This window comes from Silurus aristotelis (assembly GCF_946808225.1).
Source record: "Silurus aristotelis genome assembly, chromosome: 5".
Taxonomy (NCBI): domain Eukaryota; kingdom Metazoa; phylum Chordata; class Actinopteri; order Siluriformes; family Siluridae; genus Silurus; species Silurus aristotelis.
Window position 1 is genome coordinate 2,543,464 of NC_139578.1, and position 24,612 is coordinate 2,568,075.

Sequence of the window (24,612 nt, forward strand, 5' to 3'; positions counted from 1 at the left end):
AATGTTACAAAGCTGGGGTCAGACATGATACAGGTGCCTGGAGCATAGAGGGTCAAGGGCCTTGCTCAAGGGCCCAATAATGGCAGCTTGGAGATACTAGGACTCGAATCCAGTACCTTTTAAACAGTAACCAATAATATATCATATTGTACTTAAATAATCTTATTATTTTCTAATGATGATGATGACTATATTATTATTATTATTATTATTATTATTATTATTATTATTATTACTATTATTATTATTATTATTATTATTATTATTATTATTACTATTATTATTATTATTATTATTATCATTATTATTATTATTACTACTATTATTATTATTATTATTATTATCATTATTATTATTACTACTATTATTATTATGTTGTTATTGTTTCTTTTTTGTATTTTTACAAATCAATTTATTGCTTTTAACAAAATGAATCGCAAATCTTGTTAATAACATTTTAATATTTGATCTCACACATTTTTGTCAATTATTTATCTACAGTTAAGTTGCAGCTCTCATGAGGCGTGCACTGTGTGTGTGTGTGTGTGTGTGTGTGTGTGTGTGTGTGTGTGTGTGTGTGTGTGTGTGTGTGTGTGTGTCGTGGGGCGCGCGCCTCAGTGCACGCAGCTGGCGCGAAGAGCTCCGAGTCGATAAGAGAGAGAGAGAGAGAGAGAGAGAGAGAGAGAGAGAGAGAGAGAGAGAGAGAGAGAGAGAGAGAGAGAGAAAGGGAGAGAGAGAGGACTTTAAATCCCGGCGATCGCACGCGCCGCGTTGCTTTCCGGTGGCACCGAGTGGAGAGAGTTCATATATAGAGGATATTTATATATTTATATATTTATATATACACGCTCGCGGTCGTGCGTTGTTTTGTTGGTTTGTTTGTTTGTTTGTTTGTTTGGGACCTGGCGCGCGCCTGAGCCGGTGCGCGCCGCGCGCTCCGTGGATGGGGCCCGCGCGCCGCCGCGCTCCGCGCCGCCAAGCGGGCCGACGGTAACGCGCGCCGCCGCACGCCGCCATGGTCGAGAGGAGCGGCAAGTTCCTGTTCGCCGTCGTCGGCTCGGCGCTCTTCATGCTCATCCTCTATCAGTACGCGGCGCCCGGCGCCGTCACGTCCGGCTTCGGCTTGCCGCGCGCCTACGCGCCCGAGGACGCGGACGACGCCGCCGACACGTTCCCCACGCCCGACCCGCACTACGTCAAGAAGTACTACTTCCCCGCGCGCGACCTCGAGCGCGCCGTTGACTTCCAGATCAAGGGCGACGACGTGCTCGTGTTCCTCCACATCCAGAAGACCGGCGGCACCACGTTCGGCCGGCACCTGGTGCAAAACGTGCGCCTCGAGCTGCCCTGCGACTGCCGGCCCGGACAGAAGAAATGCACGTGCTACCGACCGAACCGTAAGGAGACCTGGCTCTTCTCGCGCTTCTCCACCGGCTGGAGCTGCGGACTCCACGCCGACTGGACCGAACTCACCAACTGCGTGCCGGGGGTCATCAACAAGAAGGAGAGCAAGCTCAAAAGCCAAAGGTGAATCTCTTTTCTATCTCTCTATCTATCTTTTCATCTCTCTCTCTCTCTCCTTTAGCATCAGTAGTATTTTTTCATTCATCATGCATATCCATATATCTCTGCCTCACTTCCATTCAAGTTTGCAGAGCAGGTCCACCAAGTCAGGTGCTCAAGAAAGAAAGAAATGGCAAGAAAGGAAGGAATGCTGGATGGAGGAGTGCATGCTTTTGGAAAGTTTTCTTGGCACTTTCAGCATCCCTGGTACATCGTTTTTGACCGGGAATTATGGATCGAATGTAGTATGTAGCATATCTGCCTTCTCCAAAAAGAAGAAGCGATAAGGATTTAATTCTGGTACTTGAGAAGCAAATTGTTATTTATAATATAAATAACTAATATTTAAAACAAATAAATAAATGCATTTTTGCATGAATGAGTTTCAAGGGTTGAATTAGTGCATCATGCATATCTATCTATCTATCTATCTATCTATCTATCTATCTATCTATCTATCTATCTATCTATCTATCTATCTATCTATCTATCTATCTATCTATCTATCAGCATTGGTACAGGCAGCTTATCAATCTCGTATCAATCTTATCAATAAGTAGCCTTGAGTGTGTGCTTGTCTGTTTATGTGTGTGTGTGTGTGTGTATGTGTGTATGCAGGATCAGTTTGATGCAGGAACGACCCGAGCATGCTGTAGATGTGGAAAATTACTGCGTAATAAAAACGGCCCTCTTGTACACACAGGAGACATTCCAGCAGAGTGGACACAGGGGTGGTGGTGGGTGACGCTGGGTGTCGGGGACGAAACAAACCTCAGGTCAAAACAAAGACGTGTAAATCTTTTGAAAAATTGGCGTCCATAATAGGTTATATGATATATACTGTACATACACAAGTTTAGAAATATTAGAACCTAATTAACACTTCAAAAAAGAAAACTTCATCTTTAGAAGATGCAAACAAACGCAAGTATTATATACTTAATTTACATAAATTTAAGAAAGTTTTTTTCTTTAATAAATAGTACAATATTTTGTGGAACTTTATGTACAAATTTGCTACACGTGACAAAAAACTTTGTCGTGACCTTTCAGGCTAAAAGACGCAGGTTTTTAGGTTTCTGCTGTTCGTACTCAAATAGTAGCAACTCAACTAGCTAGCATCAATTCGTACCTCTTGAAATCCGGCCGTTAGAAAACAAGTGGGCGGGGCTTTTTTTCTCAGCTCGGTCGTTGCAAATTGTTACTGTTGCTTGATTGATTTTCGAGTATTGCGCGTTTTTTATGCGGTAAAAATCGGTTTGTATTGTTTTGCGTGAAAAGGATTTCGTGTTGGTACATAATCTCCACGTATTTAAGATCGAACGTGTATTTTTGTTCTGATGCTTTGAACGTCTGATTGGCTCGTAAAGTTCATTTTATCGTCCCTAGAAGGTGTTGAAGGTCCCATCCTGTTTATTCATTTTTGAGGGATGCCAACGTGCTAGTAAGAAATACATTCCCATGATTGTGACACTCCAAAAATTATGTTTAAGGTGCTAGCGGCTAGACAGAACTTGATCGCCCATAACCCTTTGGTTGAGCATTAAGGTCTATGCACAAGGGCACATTTTTGGGACATTTTTATCCCACTAAGTACCTAAGGCTACTTTTAAATGAATAACACTTGAGATCTTTAGTAAATCAGAATTAATCTTCTTCTTCTTCTTTTTTCGGCTTCTCCCATTAGGGAGCGCCACAGCGGATCATCCGTCTCCATACCCCTCTGTCCTCTACATCTGCCTCTTTCAACCCAACCATCTGCATGTCTTCCCTCATCACATCCATAAACCTCCTCCTTGGTCTTCCTCTTTTCCTCCTTCCTGGTGGCTCCATCCTCAGCATTCTCCCACCGATATACCCCATGTCCCTCCTCTGCACATGTCCAAACCATCTCAATCTCGCCTCCCTTGCTTTGTCTCCAAAACGTCCTACATGAGCTGTCCCTCTAACATTTCTAACATTTCGTTTCTAATCCTGTCCATCCTCATCACTCCAAACGAACATCTCAACATCTTTGTGAATTAGAATTAATGCCAGCAGTAAAAGACCTGGCAGTTGACTTTGTATATGGCGCTTGTGTAACTTGCGAAAAGATGCTGTCTGGTCAAAGATTTTTCTTCCCATGATCTGTGATCTTAAGGAAATTTTGTGAGTGTTTGACTCAAAAGAAGAAACTTTGTCCTACCTTATGTTTGGACGTCTCATCAAAAAGGCGGTTTCAAGCTGATTCCAGTGCACAAGTAAGTTTTTTGTATGCAATAGGTACATAGGTTGCTACAAAGGACATGCTTCGAATATATATATATCAGAGAGTACCACAACCATGTACATGAATGATATATTGATCCAGGACCCAATGCCTTAAATACATAGGTACCCCCTCCCGAGTTGCCCCAGTCTATCTGTAGAAACTTCCTAAACCACGCCCTGATGATATGCAACGTATATATATTATTGCGGCAAATCTGTGAAAACACATTCAGGGGAAACGCCGGAGTTGCCGCGCAGCCCTTTTCCCCCTAAAGCCACATCGAGTCTGAAAAACTACCTACACTCTTCGATTGGAAAATGACACCTGAGAGAAAGAAAGAGAAAGAGAGAGAGAAAAAGGGAAGGTAGCGAAAGGCTCTTAAAATTAAAAAGAATGACAGCAGTGTTGCGGCAGTTTTCTCTGCCACTTTATTGGCCTGGGAGTTGAAACACACACACACACACACGCACAAAAAAAATCTGCTGCAATATCTTTAAATAGGCAACACGAGTGTGACGAGTGTGAAGGATCAGAACGAGAAACTCCCAGCGCAGCGAGTTTGCGGACGTAGCCACGCATTAATTAGTCCGCATCATGGAAACGGAAAGGTTTTTTACAGCCCTGCCGCGTTTCATATCGCAAAAAATTCAATATCACCTCATGTCATTCGTGTAAAGAGGTTTTGTACAGATCTCATCACATGTCAGGCTTCATGTTCTGACACCTTTTTTTTTTTGCTGGATAAATATATCATTCATGTACATGGTTGTAGTACTAAGTAAAGTATATATATATTAAAAACATAGCCTTTGTAGCAACCTATGTACCTATGGGCATACTAAAAACATACTTGTGCTCTGTAATCTGCTAGAAACCGCCTTTTGAGACATCCAAACATCAGGACAAAGGTCCGTCTTTTGTGCCAAACACTCCCAAGTTTATGAAATGCATCCCAGATAGTGCATGCCCAACATTATTATCGATTCCGACATTTCCTAAAGATCATGCAAAGTCAACCGTCAGGTCTTTGTAAAGTTGGCATTCATTCTGGTTAACCAATTTGAGCAAATTCTCAGTTGGAAATCTCAAGCATTGTTAATTCAAAAGCAGCATTAAATACTTTGAATCCAGTGGCGACAAAATGTCCCAGAATGACCATTCGGTTCCTTTGAGTAAGGCTCTTAAAGCTCAAGCGATTGGTTGTAAGTCGCTCTGGATAAGGGCATTTGCCAAATGGCATAAATGTAAAATGTAAAAGGTGGTATTTAGAAGCTGCAATTGTGTAGGCAGTCATTAGGGCGAAATTTGACCTGTTCGAAATGAGCATCTTTGTATCTTGTATATAGAAGACTCTATATAGAGTGCAATTTCAGGTTGACTGAAATGATCGGCGAGGGCGGTCGACAGGGAGAGTGGGTGAATTACACAATGCATCAGGGGTCGCAGCCTGCTATTGTTCAAGAGCTCTTGAAAAGTGCTCGATACGGCAGAAAGGAGAGACGGCCTCTGTCAAGTAGGAGTAGCGGGAAATCGCTGTACCGTAGCTGCTCGATGACTCTTCAGTCAGGAGATATTAGCAGTTATTCCTGTCAACCAGGGATGCCCGAATTCCATTTCCTTTTTTACTAGCTGATACCGAGGGAATAAAGTGTACCGTGGCACTTTTGCTCTGATTGTCTTAATTGATTAGTTCATTGTATTTAAAAGGTTTCTTAAATTAAGGGTCTGTGGCTCAGTGCTCAGTCCTCGCTGAACTGAACTGCTCTCAGGTTTGTCATTTTCTCCACTAGTTTATTCTCCGTGCATTTTGAACATTTATTTTGCTGCTTAATAACCTCCACTCTCCTGGGAAGATGTTCCACTCGATCTTGGAGGGTGCTCAAGTACTGATAATAGGCCCCAGGCTATTATGCAGCAAAATAAATGTTCAAAATGCAGTCAGCATTATAATTCGTCCCAAGGGTTGAGGTCAGAGCTCTATAGCAGGCCACACAAGATCTCCCACTCTAATCATATCTTCATGAAGCCGGCAGATTGCAGAGATTGTTCCTCATCTTTCATCTGTCCAGTTTGTCACGATTTAGTAAAAGTTTTGATGCTGATTTTGGCTCTGAGGAAGGTTTATCATGCACCAGTGGTTTTTATTCGGTATTGCCTCTAGCAGTTTTGTATGAAACATCTCTCTAATGTAACAAGTGTCCAGCATTACCAAGCCCTGTAAAAGTGTTGCTTTGTTCTCTGGGTTCAAGAGTACACCAGATGGCCAGGCTCTCTCTGCCAGTTTTCCACTGCCCATACCTCTGGCTGATCCAGTCACCGTTGGCCAGGCCTTCATGACACAATGACTTTAAATTCGAAGCCCAGCCTCTGGAGATGCAGCCTGCCACTCGCCTGTTAATCCTATCAGATTAGCACGGATTATGCACAGCCCCAACTGAAACCTGTTATGCCGTAATTTAGATCCCACGCCCATCTGCCGTGCAATGGAGAAATCGGCACTATTGTGCATCTTTCTTCAACTTTCATGATAATTTTTTTGTGCTTGCTGCATGTATCCACTAAACTCTTGCTGCACAGGGAAACAATGGAATCATGTGTCTGCCTGACGAGGGCCAAATTGGCAATTGGCCAACTGATGGGCGTATGAACAGTGCGAACATTGTGAGCATCTTTATTTTATACAAGAATGTGTTTTCCTTTTTTCTTCTTGACTGTGCAGATTGTAGAAAACCCCCCCCAAATAGATTTCAGACTTGGTGACATTAGTCAAATATTTACACAGGGACGTTAGGTCTTATTCAGAATCCTGTATGCTGATTTGTAAATGAGAAGAAGGTGACAAGAACTGAAAAAATTTCCAACAGGTTTCTAATAACTCGCTAATATATTGCATCCTAATACACTATATAGAGAAACAGACTTTTACAGCTATATGTGGTTCTTCTCCAAACTGCTTCTCCACAGTGTCGGAGGTGCCCTACTGTATAGGAAGTCTTTGGTGCTGTGACATTCAATTTTCCCTTAATTTGAACTGGGAGGCCCAAAACTGTTTTCAGCATGACAATGCCCCCGTGTGCAGTCAGGTTCAGAGCGAGTTCCATTAAGATATGGTTTATATGGCATGAAGTGGAAGATCTTGAGTGGCCTGCTATAGAACACTGACATCAACCCTACTGAATTGGAATGCTGAAGCAGGCCTATCTTTGCAATCACAGTCCAAAATCTAGTGGAATATCTTTTAAAAGAGCAGAGGTTATTATAACAGCAAATAGGAAATTAATGTGGAATGGGATTTGAAAAAAAATACATGAATTGTTGAAAGGTGTCCACAAACTTTTGCCATGTTGTCTATTCCGCAGTTTCTGACATCCTTGAATGTGGCTTTGAAAGAATGTGAATAAAGTGGCAAGCGAATACCAACACCTTCGAAGTGGATCTTTCAAGAACCACCTCCGCAATGCGCCGTCATCATTGCCATTCCATCGCTGGCACAATAGCTGGGTTTAGCTATGAGAGATCAGCAGGTCAGACGGCTGCCATGTCTAAGGCAGCATGTGTGTTTCTGGATCACTGTGTCACTGTTAACCCACCGCAGCAATCCCTGGCACTGCAAAAAAAATCTGATTAAGTATTCCGGCTGTTGGCTTTTAGTTGGAGCTCTTCTTATAATATTAGAATGCCTTTCAGCTCCGATTTGTCAGAACATCAAGCACTTCCAATTTCATCCGTTTAACCAGCCGATGCATTTATTCAGACCCTGAAATGAGAGCGGTGCTATTTTAATCTGCCCATGGTTGACTTAAAGTAACCTCAAGTCTTTTATAACTTTTTCCAAATGTTGTTAAAAGTTCACTATTTGCTCGATTATTTACATTGCACTGACCTCACCTTGCATTCCCAGCAGCAGCCCTAGAAAAGCAAAGTTTATTTAATTTTCTTTTTAGACAGACTCTTCATCGAGCTATTCATTGACTTTTGCCCAAACAGAGGTTTTCCCTAAAAGGTCCTTTCGGGCAACTCTGTGCCAGGTGAAAACCCCCTTGATGGTCACTTCAGATTAATTTCGTGTGCCGAGAACAAATTGCCATGCATTGACTGATTTAACAAACATATTTATTATTCATAATTAGGGGCTCCGTGCTCTCTATGGGAGATGGACCTTAGCCAAGCTTTAATTAGGAAAGGTTCCCGAGGTCCCACTTCTCTCCTAGCTAAACAGGTGCAGCCGTACTACACGAAACTATGCTAAACTTCCCTTTTTTAACAAAGAAAAACAAAGCCTTATTGGCAAAGTCAATTGTTTGTACTGCTTAACGTTTAGCTCAGTGACCTTCAAAACCAGAAACAGGTAAGGCTTGAGGCGACTGCATAATTACTTTACATTTAAGGTTGGAAAAAAAATGCAGTGTTTCACATAATTTGAATGTCAGCCACCATCTGTTGGCTGAATTTCACCATTTGTATGGTGTCTCGCAAACAATTCCAGCAGAAAAGCTAATAACAAAGCCTAAGAGGCCCACTTCACATGAAGGGAAGGTGGACACAAAGGGCAAGTCCTGACTTGAGAATGCTCTCAGTTTTAGTGCCTCTTGTGGTCCATTATATCATTTGGTAAAGAATCATTGGCAGCTTTGTAAGTGATGGCCTAGAATGTATGAAAGGGCAATGAGCCATTTTCCGAACGGCTTTCATGAGGTTTTTTCCTCATCCAGGCGAAGCTACTGGGAAAGTTCTCGACCCGTTATACTGAGTTTATGATCAAATACAAATCATTGACTGAGTTGAAGTGAATTGTTTTTCTGATAACAGAGCCTCACCGGCTTTGTCATGTTACCAAGAAACCGAAAAGCACAATGTCCTCCCTCCTGCAGACTTTCCCATGGGGAAAAACTTGCTGATACTGGACACTCCTCCTTAGATGTTAAAAAGAGAATTGATATTAATACACAGTATTGAAACAAGTAAATTTAAATCACAGTGCAGCTAGAACTACTGTCTGACCAATCAGGATCAAGGATTTAACAATGGCTGTGGTGTTGTTCAATTCTATTTTCAGGCTAGTCTTATAGCAAGTCTAAATGGTATATTCCGGTTTTGCTTTATATACTGTTGAGATGAGAAAGATGTCCAATTGTCTGTCTTTTTTATATAACAGGTAAGAGAACAATAGAGACCTTTTCACAATTCTGACTCCTCCAGCCCCCCTTTAGACAGCCCCCCCCCCAAGGTAATGCTGACAAAGAATCAACCATGTTATATCTTTGAACATTGTCTGTGTTTTTTCCTGTTGATGCAGTCGGGCTGTCCTCGACAGCTCTTTGCTGTATTATCTCCTGAAAGGAGGGTCGAAGGGAGGGAGGAGAAAGCACCAGTTCTTGATTTATTGCCTCTGCAGAGCAAAGACGAGGGGTGGGGAGTGAGAAAAGAGAAAGGGAAGCTTTCCGGAGCGGAGAATAACACTAAAGATATTTGAAAGCAAGAGTTTTTGAGGGTCAGAAAAAAAAGAAGAGAACTGACATTTATAAGCCTCTCTAAGGATTTTTCATTGCTTCCATCCATCCCTATTTTTCTGCTCCCACCAAATCGTTCTCCGTATGCTTGTTCGGTTTACCCTGCCTTTCCTCTTCTTTGTGTCCACTTTGGAACTTGCCATTTCTTTTTCCTGATCTCCTGTAAGCGGCCCCTGGGAATTACCCCGAATGCCACTCAGTCTGTCAACTCTTCTCCCCATGAGGTTGTACTGATGGTGCACCACGGAGAGAAAGAGAAAGGCAGAGATAGAGGGAAAAAAGCAATGAGTAAGTAGTAGTCAGGCACACAAGTGTGGCTCATCGCTAGAGCCCCCACTGAGCTATTCTTGCAAGAGGCCACAGTCGGCCGTGGAAAACTTTCGCGGAATCTTTGCTTTTGTGAAACCCGAGTTGACCCTGTAAGAAAATTTGCTTATAGATTCAAATGCTTGTCAGTTCAGATTGCAATTCAAGTGGTGTCCTGTCACAAGTGATGTCTGATGAAGCTGGGCATTAAGGATTGTTTAAGCAAGGTCTTGAGAACCTTTGCAAATGATTTCATGGGGGACGGCCTCATTCTTCTTTATACTAATCAGTTGTTCTGTTCTTATTGGTGTGCAGAGGCATTTTGATTACCACAGGAATAAGAACTTCTTAGAGCTCTTTTTTCATAATGCTATTATATGTTTATGACTTCAAATATTCTCATTTGTATTTTAACCCAGAGTGGACATTGCCTGAGCCAGAACCTATTTATTTCTGCATCTGTTTAGATTTTCATTTATACAAATAAGTTCCATTTTTAGTGTAAATTCCCCAATGACTGGCTTGACAATTTTTGATTTTTCTGGTTGTTTTGGACATGATTCCATTGGGACCACAAATTGGGGTACCATTAATGTTGTTGAATAATCCCATCCAAAGATAAATGATGCCCAAAATGAAGTGATAGAACAATTTCTTAAAATGCCTATCACCCCTATTAATTGGTTAAACGTTTCCTAAATGATTCACAATGCACATTTTAACTACCTGTTGATAGTGACACCAGTCACTAGTCCTTGATTCTTCAGAATGATGCATTGATGCTGTAGTCATTTAGTTTATTTAGAAGTAACTACTAATCAGTTTCCAAAGCATTAACTTTTACTGTTAATGCTCTATATCATGTCAGGTATATCGTAAGTTACCATAAGTTGAGTCTCTGGAATCACTATTTCTATTATAGCATTCTCATTAATACATGTAAATGCAAGCGATCGATATAATCATAATAATTGCACCACAAAATGGCCACACATGAGAAAGATTTTAGACCATATTTCATGTATAGCAAGGTAGAGAATTTAAAACTGCATTCATCTGAAAAAAAAAAAATGGCACTTTTATTGAGAAAATTGCATGTCACCACTTTCTTTACATTTTGTTTGTCTTCTTTTGTATTATCGAATAAAGATTACAAATTCCAATTCCTCTAGGACAGAGGATTTCCAGCCATTAGTAGTCCCTCAAACGGTGCAGTCATGTTAAACTAGATTAATCTGCAGTGCGGAGCCCTCCGAGTGTCCCTGGAGAGGACATTCAAAGCCCATTCTCGCTGACGCTCTTTGATGCAGCCACCTGGCCTGAATTTCCGCAAGAACTTCTAGCAAGACTGGATTGCTCTTTCGCCACTCTATCTATAACTCCAAGGGAAGGTGCTTCCGTAAGACGAGCTTAAATATTGACTAAAACGTGACAAATGTGATTATGGTAATTGGCTTAAGGATGCACCCTTGTCCGCAAAACCATATTACAATATAGCCATGACTATTAGCGGCACCGTAAAAGCACCGGTAGTTGTTTGATCGATTGGGCAAATTCCTCGACTGACACCGAAGAATTTATGCAGAAGAATTCACCTTGCTTTATCGCGCTGCCTCTTGTTGAACTTCTAGGATATTCTTTGGGTGCGAGGGAAGCTCTCAAGCATGCATAATTGCAAAAGAATAGGGCCTTTACGAACACCTCCAGGCCAGCGGAAAGAAATGGAGGTATGAATAAAGAGAGCATTTACTTTTAGGCCGGTTGGTAAATATTCTATCAGCAAAGCTCAGCAGATTCAACGATGACCCAACAACAGGGATTGGAAGAGTTATGGCTGTCAGCATGTAGAGCCCTCATTACTGAATATGATCTCCTGCCATGTGAGTGAGAGAAATGCTAAACATGCTGGCTAGTGGACAGCAGAACAAAAAGGTGAGGAATTTTTGTCATTGAAATACTACTGACCGTGAAAAATAGAAGGTATATATGAGAGTGGCAAAGATTGAACAAAAACAGAATTCTTAAAGATTTCATTCTTGGCGATAAATCACACAGTCGCCCCCCCCCAACCCCCGTCGCCTTGTTTGGACGATATAATATCGAACCGATTTGTCAGTTACATCACATGACTGACCCTTTGTGGTTTACCCCCTGTCTGTATAACTCTGTGAGCCACTCATCTCATAGGGTTTTTTTTTTTCATTTTCTGCTCTTGTCCCAGCTTTCAGACAAAGTGGCTCAGATCAGACCTCTGTTAAGTGCGTTTGGTGAGCCTTGTAATGAGACATGCCTTCATAAATGCGAGCGGCATTCCTGGACTTGACAAGCGAGTTAATTGAATTGTCAGAAAATGTTCATCTGACAAAAGGGGTTTGAGATTGCGCGAGACGTTGGATGCCCCCCACCATCTACAGGCACATTTTCTTTCGTTTTCAATCAAGGCATCAATCAGCACAAAGATTTTCTACTTGTCATTATCTAGCTAAAACAGTGATTCGCAGTCGTGACACCCACATACCCACATATAGCACCATAAATGCAAAGCTCCTAGAGACCTGAACACAACAATAAAAACCGTTAAGGTTTTTTAAAACTCAGAATAATCAAATCAAATATTATTTGTCACATACACGACATTTAGTTAAATGCTTTTTATGACAGTCCAAGATGTAAATAGAAATAGAATATCAAAATTAAATTCAAAATTAAAATAGGGATACAATAAATATATACAATAATTCAGTTCAGCCACTGCAGCTACACAGTCCAATTACACACAAACATTTCCCCCATTTATATGGCGCCACATCCTAATTAAATTCTTCTTTATATAGAATTCATTCCTAGTAAGTAAAACCTTTCCAAAAAACTTTTTCCTGCTCCTGTGAAAAATGTATGAATGCCTTATGAATTTTTTAGCATCTAAACTAATAAATGAATGTTTTTTTTTTTCCTAAATAGGAATATAAAAACTATATGTTCTGTCAAGATTATTGCACATATAAATTAATATAGAAATAAATTAATACAAAAAAAAATGCTTTGGTCTGATGAGTCCAAATTTCGGACAGTTGGTCTGTCTTTGTTAGATGAACAGAGGGTGAATGGACGGTTTTTAAAAGTGTGGTTCCCGCTGTGAAGCATGGAGGAGGAGGTGTGATGGTGCAGGCGGTGGTTTGCTGTTGCTTTGCTGGTGTTAGTCAAAATTGAGGGTAAAGGTAACCACAGCATTTTGCAAATGAGTTGGACCTAAGAGTGAAGGCAAAGCAGCCAACAGGTACTCAACACCTCTCACCTTAAGATTGTTGGAAAACCATTCCAGGTGACGACCTCATGAGGACGAGAGAATGGAAAGAGAATTGTTCTCAAATCAAAATGTGGCTAATTTGTAGAATCGAAAATATATAACATATTCTGGATACAGATTTTTATTGCCTACATAATCCTATATTTGTTGTAAAAATTCAAATATCTCTTTTAATATTAATATGCAATGTTGGAAGCAATAAAAATAAATTAAAACAATGGAATAAATTGAGTCATCCGAACTTTTGACTGGTAGCATAGATGCTGAAATAAACCTTTTCATTATCTTTAAAAATTGATGTGCAGAACACGCGATAGCTGATAATTGCCACAGTCCTTCAGCAATCAATTTGCTTTTGTGTGTGTGTGTGTGTGTGTGTGTATCTTTTTCATGCTGGGAAGGATTTTTTTTTCCCTTCCCCTTTATTTGTCCGTCCTTCTCCCCTCTCAGCTGTGTCTAAGTCTGTGTGCTTCCTGAGGCAGTGTGGGGGATGAGAACCACTAGGAAGTAGCGCAGCAGCTATCAGAAACGGATCAGATCTCGCTCTGTGATACAAAGCTCAAATTGTGTCATGTGATCGTGCTTAATTAGCTCCCTTCTCCGAGACCTGCGCTCCGAAAATGTGTCTGCCGACCTTTGCTCAAGGTCGCTCGGACTCGACTAGGGCTGCAAAGGAGGTTTTTTCTTTTTTCTTTTTTCTTTGTGTCTGGTTTTTTTTTTTTGCCTTCTTGCAAAGAAACTCAGCTTGAAGGATGGAGCACAAATGCAAATATACGTCCTGACTGTTCATTCATGCAGAGCTGAGTCGTCGTTTTCTCTCTCTCTCTCTCCCATTCTTTTTTCTCCCTATTCCTACTCCTGTATTAGTCTCTTGTTCTCTGTCTTTAAATTTATGTTGCTAGGCTTTATGAAGAAAGGTTTACCTTAAATAGTCTAATAAAAGGAAGTGAGTTCATATGGTTTAAAGACCCTGGTTTCTCTTTTCACTTGCTCTCGCTAGAGGGGTTTTGGTCTTCCTCCTCCCATCGCTTTTTCACAGAATGCGTGTTCTCTACTTTCTCATACAGTCTGCAATGATGGCATAATTGAAGAAGGGTGAAACACCTGTTTTTTGTTCACCTTCTGTCTTTTTCTCTGCCTGCTTTTTTTGTTGTTGTTGCCTGGCTTGTTTGTCTTGATCAATCAGATACGCAATAAAATAAGCGATTCAAACCCCAACCAAAAACTTGACACTTTGAAAAGTTATCATAGACTGGTGGAAGAGTTGGAAACCAAGCACTGGCCATCACTTTAATAACACCATCCCTGTTGTTTGTAGAAGCATGGTGATGGTAGTTCTTTTACATTATAGGTCATTGTTGAGGGTACAGTGGATGGAGCCAATGACGGGGCAGTCCTAGAAGAAAAGCTGTTCCAGTTCGCGAGAGATTTGAGACTGGGGCAGGGGTTCAATTGAACCAAAGTTGTACTAGAGTGGTATAAATTCTAGTACCTGAATGGTCTAAACCAAGCCCAATCTGACTGGGAATCTGCAGTAAATCTGCAGTAAGACTGTTCGCGAGTGCTTTTTCCATGCAACCTGCCAGAGTTTGAACAATTTAGCCAAGAAAAATATGAGTATATTTGCATGGAATGTGCAAAGCTGGTAGAGACATGTACCAGAAGATTTGCAACCATAACAAGATGTGAAAGTGGCTCTGATTTGTAGGTATGGGCATTTCTATGACAAGTCTGCATCTTCGAATGGACGTGAATGTTTCTTTTTTATTGCAGAGTTTATGAAGTGACCACATATAAAATGTATGCGGAATGCTACAGAATACTACACAGTCAATTTTCTGTGCATCTCCTCACAGTCCTCTTTCTATCTCTGGTGCTCTCGAGCTCTCTCCTCGCTCTTTTCCTCTTTTCCTCCCACCTCTCTCTAACACATTCTCTCCTCCATCACCCATGCTGTCGTGCGAAAAGGCTAGAATGTCTGGCGCACCCACAGCAGATTGTGTAACATAACTCGAGCAGATAGTTCCATATGGCATTGCCGTTCCTGCTATGACCATGGCTGGCTGATTGATGTGGCTCGTCGCAGGAAGTGATCTCCGCGTTACCATTGAACGAGCGAGTCGACACGTTACCGGCTTTTTAGTCCCATTCGCGTTGTCCTTCATTCAGACTTGTCTGAACTGATGCCTGGAGTTCTGGTATCCGCCCCGATTCCTGCTTATTGAAGCTCAGTGATGCATGTACTTCACTTCGGCAGTATTGTTGACCCGCTCAGGTTGAGCTCTGCAGCAGGCAGTGATTACAAAGGAATAAACTATGCACCAAAGTAACATCCAGCTATCTACAACACTGTTTTGCCCTGTTTTTCTCCATTTCGCCTTGTTTTTCCTTCTACCCACGAGGTGTAATTAGGCGTATGTTGGTTCATCTAATCCCCTGGTGTGTCCTAGGTTGTTTTTTTACCCCTCCATACATACACATCTTTAATAAACATTAATGTTCACCCCCGCCTTTCCCCCCTCTCCCAAACCATTACCATAATGTGTCTAAGAGCTGCTTTGTTGGACTACATGCACTCATTCTTGTCTTTTGTGGAAGCGTATGTGTGTGTGTGTGTATCTGTGAGTGGGTGGGTGTGTTAATCCTCTGGGCTGTAAGCTCTGCTGTAATGCAGTCGCTCTGACCCTGGGGCCACTCTCCAAATCCACTCGCCCCCTCTCTTCCCCAAGCCCACTACACATTAACTGACTGGTGTTGTTGAAGCACTTGACCTCCTTCCATATTTCAATGGCCACAGGGCGCACTTTCAGCATTCTGCTTCCGCCTTTAAATTGGAGCATGAAACACTGACTTCTTTTTTCCTTCTGATGACTTTAGTGATCAGGCAAATATTTAATCCCATTCCAAATGTTGTCGATTTTATCATTAGGCCAATTAAAATAAATAAATAAAACAGGTGGTCAGACTTTCTTAGGTTTCACTATCAAAAGTGGTCCAAGGAAGGAACAGTGGTGAACCGGTGACAGGGTCAAGGGCGGCCGAGGCTCATTGATGAACGTAGGGAGCGAAGGCTGGCCAGTGTGGTCCGATCCAACAGACGAGATCCGGTAGTTCAGAATGCTGAAGAGGTTAATTCTGGTAATGCTCGATGGGTCAGGACTGTTTTAGCAGCAAAAGGGGGACCAACACAATATTAGGCGTGTGGTCATAATGTTATGCCTGATTAATGTAGATGTAATTACCTATTCATTTGTCAGACCATTTCATGCTTTCTATCAAATCGACATTCGAACTCGGAAGATCTCGAAGGACGCCCCAGCGTTCTGAACCAAGTGCTACAGGAGGCTCCACCCCTTTTGTTTCAAACTAAAAACACATCGGTCACAGTACCCGTCACTGGGCATGCGTTCAGTCAGGCTTGGCAAATAAAAAAAGCATAAAAAGCAAATAGATGCTTTGCCACTTTTTAATCCAAAGTACCTGCCATGATCCATTTACAGGCAGTGTAACTTGTACAGTTCTTTAGTGTGTGTGTGTGCCCACGTGTGTGTGATTCTTGTGACAGGTACATGCCCCTGTTTGAAATATTAATAAAAGCGTTCTTCCTATATCGCATCAAACTGCCATCTGCGTGGTATTTCTCTTGTGCCAGAGCCAGACTGTTCTGTTCACATGCCATCGGTTAGGATTAAAGGTCCTTACTCAGACAGAAAAAGAGAAAGACAGAGAGACTGCTTGAAAGGGGAGACAGGTAGGGGTAAGGGGCTTTGGGAGAGACAGACCAGATAAACAGAGACAGACAGAAAGTCAGAGAGAGACAGATGGACACTCAAGCTATGGGTGGGGAGATCAAATAGAGGGACAAAAAGATGAAAGAACGAGACAGACATACATAAGATGGAAACACTGAGAGATGAGAAGACAGTCAGAGAGAGAGACTCACACAAAGAGAGAGAGACAGACAGAAAGACATTGCTTTTTTCATGTCTTTATGTCTCCAAAACTGACAGACTTACCGAACAGAGATAGACATCGAGACACACATCGAGAAAAAGCAGGGATGGATAAGGACATGCAAATGGAGAGATTCTGAAAAAAGAGAAACAAAAAAAAAGAGAGACACAAAAAGACAGGTGGAGAGACAGATCAAAAGGGACATATACTGTAAGTGTAGATAGATCTGTATTCTGTATTTATTTGTTCCCCCACATCAATCAGCTCCATGTCCAATCCATGTCCATGTTCTATCACGAAGGTTCCCACGTCCTCTAGGATCGCTTTCTTGTTTTCTTCCTTCTTTCTTTTACCAGTCTCTAACCAGGTGTGTTTCATTTTATTCATCTTTTTTTTTTGAAAGACAATCTTTTTTGTGTGTATTTGTGTGTATTTGTGTATGTGTTTGTGTTTCCCACCAACTCTATCAACACCACCATCAATCCACCCTCACCCAGGCTCCATCTCATCCTCTTGTCTTTTATTCCTCCTTTGTGTCTCCTGGTGTACACGTGGGTCTCTCTTTGTGATGTCGTCGTGTAAACACTGGCTGTTAATCATGTGCGAGATAAAGGTCCTGATTCACTCCGGCTTAGTTTGAAGTACGCTGCGTTGAGAGCGTTTTTCTTTGAAGGACCCCCAAAGCAAATACGAGGTAGAGTGCTTAGATCGGGATGGAACAAACAGAAGAATAAAACACTTGCAGGGGCGTGCTATCACTTGTTACATTCACTAAAAGTTTTGTAGACATCCAATTCCACATTTAGCTCCCATTTGCTGTCTTCTGGGAAGATCTTCCCGCGGATTTTCTTAAGATGAGGGTGTTAGTAAAGTCAGGTACTGATGTACGTCAAGTGAGGAGGCCTGGGGTGCAGTCAGCGTTCACAATTATTCCCAAGGTGTTTATAGATTTATAGCAGGAGATCTTCCAATCGATCCTGTATCTTCATGGAGCTGGCTTTGGGGATAGGGACATTCTAATGCTGGTAGAGGTTTGAGACCCTAAGTAGTTCAAGGGAAGGGGAAACTGGATTGCCCATATAGTTTATATACAGATAAGGCATAACATTATAATCAATATTGTGTTGGTCCCCGTGTTGCTGCTAAAACACTTAACATGTCGAGCTTTAACTTCTTCAGCAGTTTGAGCTACAGGAGCTTGTCTGTTGGATCGGACCACACAGACCAGCCTTCAATCCTCACGTGCATCAGAGTCTCAGCCGCCCATGACTCCGTCGCCGGTTCACCACTGTTCCTTCTTTGGAGCACTTTTGATAGATACTGACCACTGCAGACCAGGAACATCCCACAAGAGCTGCAGGAATGCGTTTGGAGATGTTCAAAATGAACATACAAATCTCATGGACACGTGTCAATAAAGGTTTTGTCCATAAATAGTGTGTTATAACACCAACGGGAATGCAGATTTCTGTAGATTCTAGGTTGACGATGTCTAAGTATATATACACCAAGTATGTCTTGTATAATAATGTATCCAAAGTTACAGCAGAAGCAAACATCATTAGCAAGTTACACCATTCCTTTTTTCATAATCTTGACAGAAATCTAATCTACCCCTGATAGCCCCCTTACAGACTATTAGCATATCAAATTATCAAAACAAGCACAAAAAAAAAAGCAGAGGACTAATTAATCGCAAGCTAACCGAACCTACACGATGCCAGATGGAGTGATTTATGATTTCCTCCTACTCTGGCACTCATTAGTCGACGGGCCGACACCAAGTAGAGATGGTCCTGGAGCAAGACCTTCGTTACAAACCCACAACAGGCCCCGTGGTAGCCGTTTTGGCCCGTTGGTAGCCTCGTTAACCTTGAGCCATTATGGAGCGCCGATGACCCTTATAGACTAAGAGCGATTGCGGAAAGGGGCGATAGGCAGCTGGGAATGTAAAACCAAGCTTTGGTCATTTGTTTGTTTTAATTTTATTTTACATTAACTCGTTTATATCGATCCCAGGACTGATTCAGTGGTGGTTTTGGTTATCCATGACAGGAAAGTCTTTTGTGTCAGGGCTTTTTTTTCTGTGCTATAAGAGGAATATAGCACTTCAGGATGTACAATGTAGTATGGTAATGGTAACTCGACATTGCAGAGAGTGAAAGTGTGTGTGTGTGTGTTGGGGTGGGTGAGGAAGGGGCATAATGCCGGCAGGTGACAGGGACTGACAGTGAGTTGAGTGTTGGGTCTTGGCAATGTCAGAAGAGATTATGCTTCGGTGGAGCTGAGCACCCCATGTATTTATGTGTGTGTATGTATGTGTGTGTGTGTGTATCCTTGAGTGATAGAGAGAAAGGGGGTGGTCTCTGCCTGAAGCAGTTCACAAGCTAAAAAGTGCCACTCAGCACTTCATATCCCGGGAGATGAAGCGTGGCTAAGTCGATATGTGCTTCAAGCTTTATCTTGGTTCCACTGAGGAAATAGAAAAAACTTTCGAAACTAAAACCCAAAGTCTTTCGAGTGCTTTTGCTGCCAACGCTGGTCACCGAAATGCTTACTATCAGGTCCAAATCGACAACGGAAAAATCTTCTGGTCTGATGATTATACAGAAATTGCTCAGCTATTATACAAATAGTGTTAAATGGTGTGTTAAATTTCAAGGAACACTATATGGACACTATTTGGACACCTGGCGATAGTATTTGTACCCTCCACTGTCCTGGGAAGATGTTCTAGATTTGATTCTCAAATGTGGAGATTAGTGGCGCTTCATTCAGCCACAAGGGTGTTAGTCAAGTCAGGTACTGATGTAGGTGTGGTGAAGAGGCCTGGGGTGCAGTCAGAATTCCAATTCATACCAAGATTGTTAAGACCGTGTAATGGCTAATACAATGCAAATGTCATTACGCTTCAGGGGAAAGCGTCCTAACATCTTTAGTCGTCCCCGCAGCGCTCTGCGGAATGGAAATTTAATTGGCTCGAGAGGAAAAAAAAAAAGGAGGGAGGCTATTATTGTCCCTTGTTAGTGCCACGGGAACCTTTAAGCGACACGTAGCGAAGCGGAACGTAGTCCAGGACATAAAATACGTACGTTGCATTGGGAAGTCAAAATGCCACAAATCGTGAAAAACGTGAGATATTTACATTAGAAATGTGTCAATTCTATTTTTCCTGAAGAAGCATTAGAGACAGTGTGATTAGAGTGAAGGAACACTGCTAATTTGAGAGGTGTGTGTGTGTGTGTGGGTGTGGTCTCAGGGTTAAGGGTCAGACTCAAGTTTGCTGTCATCATTTGCAGTCTTTTCATCTCTTTTTCTTTTTCTCTTCATCTTGCTCGTAAGAGAGCTGATGATGATGGATGGAAGGGAGTGACAGTGACACACACACACACCCACCCATCTATCCATCCACACACACCCCCACACACACGTGTTGCATCGTTCAAAAGGACCGTCATGCCACTCAGCCCCGTATTCCATTCGTGTATATGTCAAGGAAGTGATGGAGGGATGGAATGAATGTTGTGTTAATTCATGTGCACGTCTATAAATGTGTGTGTGTGTGTGTGTGTGTGTGTGTGTGTGTGTGTGTGTGTGTGTGTGTGTGTGTGTGTGTGTGTGTGTGCGTGTGTGTGTGCATGTGGGTAAGGGAAAAGAAGTATCTGTGTTTTTAAGGCTTGGCTCCAGTGCATCTATTGAGAGGCTGTCTCTCTCACACACACACACACACACACACACACACACACACACACACACACACACACACACACACGAGCTTTTGATCTCGGAAACCAGTTTTACAGTATTTAAAGGTATGCGCCACACACTATATCTCGAGTCCTTTATGTTTTTTGAAGGGAAAGAAAATGTTTTTCTGTTTGTTTTACTGGTTTCCATTAGCATGCTTCGTTTTATAAGGTTTTCCATCGCCATTACACCAACCAAACGATGTGCGATTTCATCTCCAGCCTCCAGTTTTTGTAGGTATCTTCTACGTTGCAATATAAAGTAATGGACAAAAGTCTATATAATGTCTACCCTGACTTTTTTAGCCAAGTGTTTGGCCAAAGAAGGAGCCACACAATCGTATAGGATGTCTTCTGATATGGCAACATTACATTTTAAACCAGAAGACACAAAGCTGCTTCCACATGGCGATGCACCTGTGCACAAAGCTAGCGCTATGAAGATATGGTTTACATGGGGTGGAAGTTTGTGGAAGGGTCCCTGGTGGTCTAGTGGTTAGGATGCGGCGCTTTCACCGCTGCGGCCCGGGTTTGATCCCCGGTCAGGGAACCAACCCCAGCCACTCTTAGTGCCGGTCCCAAGCCCGGATAAATGGGGAGGGTTGCTTTAGGAAGGGCATCCAGCGTAAAAACATGTGCCAAATCAAACATGCGGAGGATCCGTTGTGTGCGACCCTTAACAGGAGAAGCGAAAAGAAAGTTTGTGGAAGATCTCGAGTGGGTGCTGTAGACAGGGATTCTGCAGCTTTCACCAAGTCATATGTAAGACTTTTTTATGTCCTATTTAAGATCAATAGGATTGAAATTTACGACTTTTATCACATCAAAAACATGCATATAAGACTTCGTCGCAAAGAAAAGTCACGAACTGTCGAGGTCGCGAGTGGTATTGAGGTTCCACTGTGTAATAAATATATATATATATATATATATATATATATATATATATATATATATATATATATACACACACACACACACACACACACACACACACACACACACACACACACACAGTACATACAGCTTTTTCTTCTCTCATATTTATTTTATTCCAGATGGCCTCCTTTTCCTATTATTTTATTCTTTCCCCTTTATACTTTCACTTTCTCCAAGTTGAAACGAGGACTACAAAGCAGATGCTGCAGTTTCTGACAGCTCTGATGCAGTCGTTCGCAAAAAATGGAAAAGAATTTAATACCATAATGCATTACCATAGATGCACAGCCATCTCTCTTTTTTTTTTATTTTTTTTTTTTCTTCATCCACTAGTTATAAAGAAAAGGGCACTCGGTCACTTTCCCAAAGGAAACTCAAAGTGTTCGGGGGGGGGAGGAAGAGAGATAAGGAAGGGTTTTTAAGAATACGGTTTGAACGACTGTATTGGGGAAAATAAAAACGGAGCAAATTGAAGTAGCTGTTGTGAAATGAGTTTTACAATCAATTTTGTTTGAGTTTATAATCATATTTCTTTATTGTGTGTGTGTGTGTGTGTGTGTGTGTGTGTGTGTGTGTGTGTGTGTGTATTTTTGCTGTATTCAGAGGTGAGGTCGAGCAATTTGATGGGAAAAAGTTGCACCAGAGTTGGGTTACGTACCTGATTATATAAATAAGAAGAATATATTCCACGTACACTATTGAGAAACCTGACTTTTTCAGCCATATGTGATTGTTACCCAAACCGTTACCACAACTTTAGAGGCACACAATTGTAGAGGATGTCTTTGGATTGGTTAGAAGGAAATGTTCCATTGACTGGTACTAAGAGATTCAAAGCTGTTCCAGAATGACAATGCTCCTGTGCACAAAGCCAGCTCCATGGAGATATTTTTTAGATATGAAATTTCACAAATGTCTCAACTGCAGTTCAAGGCGCAACTCACAAGCGAGATTGCAAGCTTTAATAAATAGTAAATGTTGGAACAGAAGATCCTTATTTTTTGTTGTTTTTTTTTTGTTTGGTTTTTTTTGGAAAACCCGAGTTTCTTGCACTCCAACCCATTTTACTCTTTAAAGCAACTTCAAACAGATTCCTTGAACCGTGCTTACAGGCAAAAACACAAGCCTGGGGCCTTCCTAGCAACTCGCTTCAGGCGAAGATCCATCCTCCTCACCTGAAAGCACATCACTTTGAGCGTTTAAGGGTCTGACGAATAGAGCTGCAGGGGTTATCTTTGAAAATGAAATGGTAACCCTCACTGTTTTGTCCTCGGACAGATTATTTATTTTTGGTGTTTCTGGCAACCCTTTAGAAGGAAATCCTAGCTCTAAAAATTAGAGAGACCAGGATGGAAGATTGGTATAGCTCGTCATTTACTTCTGAGGTGCCAATATTTATGATTTACTTCTAGACTTGTGTTTCTCCCCCCAAAGATAAAAAATCAGACCAAACACAAATAAAATTATTTTTGTGGAACTCATTTAGTTTCTATTTGCTACTATAATAGTCTCTGCTCTACTGGGAAGATGTTCCACAAGATTTTGTGGAGATTCATTCAGCCTCAAAGCAAAGTCAGGTACTGATGTAGGTGAGGTGAGGAGGCCTGGGGTGCATTCAGGGTTTCAATTCATCCCAAAGGTGTTTAATAGGGTTGAGGTCAAAGCTCTTTAGCAGAAGATCTTCCACACCAACCCATATGTCCATGGAGCTGGCTTTGTACACAGGAGCGTTGTCATGTTGGAACAGGTTTGGGCATTTATGGCATTTAGCAGATGCCCTAAACTAGGGCGACTAACATTTATCTCATTCTTATAACTGGGTAGCTATGGCCTTGCTCAGAGGTCCAGGAGTGGTAGCTTAGTGTGGCCGGGATTTGAAAACACGGCCTTCAGGTCCACAGTCCAATAGTATTCCAGAGGTAGTCCGCTAAGCTACCACCTCCCTAGTTCATGTGAAGGAAAAATGTAATGTTGGGGCATCCAACGACGTCTTATACAATTGTGTGCCTCCAAATATGGGGCATCAAATATAGCGGAAAAAGTCAGGTACTTTTCCAATACAGTGTATATACAGGATTCACAAGAGGCAATTTCGCGTAGTTAAATGCAGAATTAAGCTACCATTTTCTTTTTTTTTTTCATATCCTTCCTCAGCAGGCTAAACGGCTTTGTGTTTGCCCTTTGTGTTTTACCGTTTCAATTTAATTGCTGTTTTAATTCACACCAAAGCCACAATCTGACTCACTTCGGACTGTAAATTATGCAGCCATGCCCACTCTTGCTGGAGACATCGCCGCGGAACGCCGTGGCCTAATTTAGCTGGAAAATGAGATGTTTGCGAAGCTGTTCCACTCGCGCTAACAATTTTTCCATTACGCTCGCTCTCTCTCTCTCTGTTCTTCGAAAGGTGGCGTTTTGCATGGCCGCGGTGTACAGACTGATTTGACACGAATGCTAACAGATCTATTATTTTGCACTTACACACACACACACACACACTCCCGCAAGCGAAAGCTAAAAGGGAAAACAGACCTGCCCTCACTCCTCGCACGTTTCACCGCTGATGCGTCCGGTCGAGATTGTAATTACGATCTCTTCTCGCTCTTTTGCTCTTTTCCTGTCCAGCGTGCGCCCCATGAGAATGCGGTGTCTCTCATCTTTTTTTTTTTTTTTTTTTACCGCAGAGGCTCTTTCCGATCAACTCAATCATTTCCGTCATCTCCTGTTTTGCAGCTAGCTTTAGTAGCCTCTCGGAAAGTCATATTAATATTGTATATCTGGCTAGTTAGCTAGTTAAATGCGTTGTTTAAACATACACTGGACTCACGAGACTTTGGATTGGGCCAGGGCATTATTAAAGTTAGGTCCTGATGTAGGTGAGGTGAAGAGGGATTCAGTCAGCGTTGTTCCAAAGCTATTCACTAGGGTTGAGGTCAGACCTCTATAGGACGCCACTTAAGATCTTCTACTCTATTTAATGTAAAGCATAAACTCTTCATAGAGTTGACTTTGTGCATTGTCATGCTGGAACAGGTT

The 24,612-nt window shown here is 41.9% G+C and overlaps 1 protein-coding gene across 4 annotated transcripts in view; it reads left to right on the forward strand.

Moving 5' to 3' along the window:
* The first annotated feature begins 570 nt into the window (after window positions 1-570).
* hs6st1a (heparan sulfate 6-O-sulfotransferase 1a) overlaps window positions 571-24,612 on the forward strand; it is a 95,174-nt gene continuing 71,132 nt past the window's right edge. For 2 of the 4 annotated variants that reach the window (XR_014533694.1, XR_014533695.1), the window contains exon 1: window positions 612-1,527. Coding sequence is in view for 1 of the 4 variants with exons in the window: in XM_083541802.1 (XP_083397928.1) it covers window positions 1,016-1,527 (512 nt within the window). In the remaining 3 variants the exon portion in view is untranslated. Of the gene's footprint in view, window positions 1,528-24,612 lie in introns of all 4 variants that reach the window. The other 2 variants (XR_014533693.1, XM_083541802.1) reach the window with 2 other exon arrangements.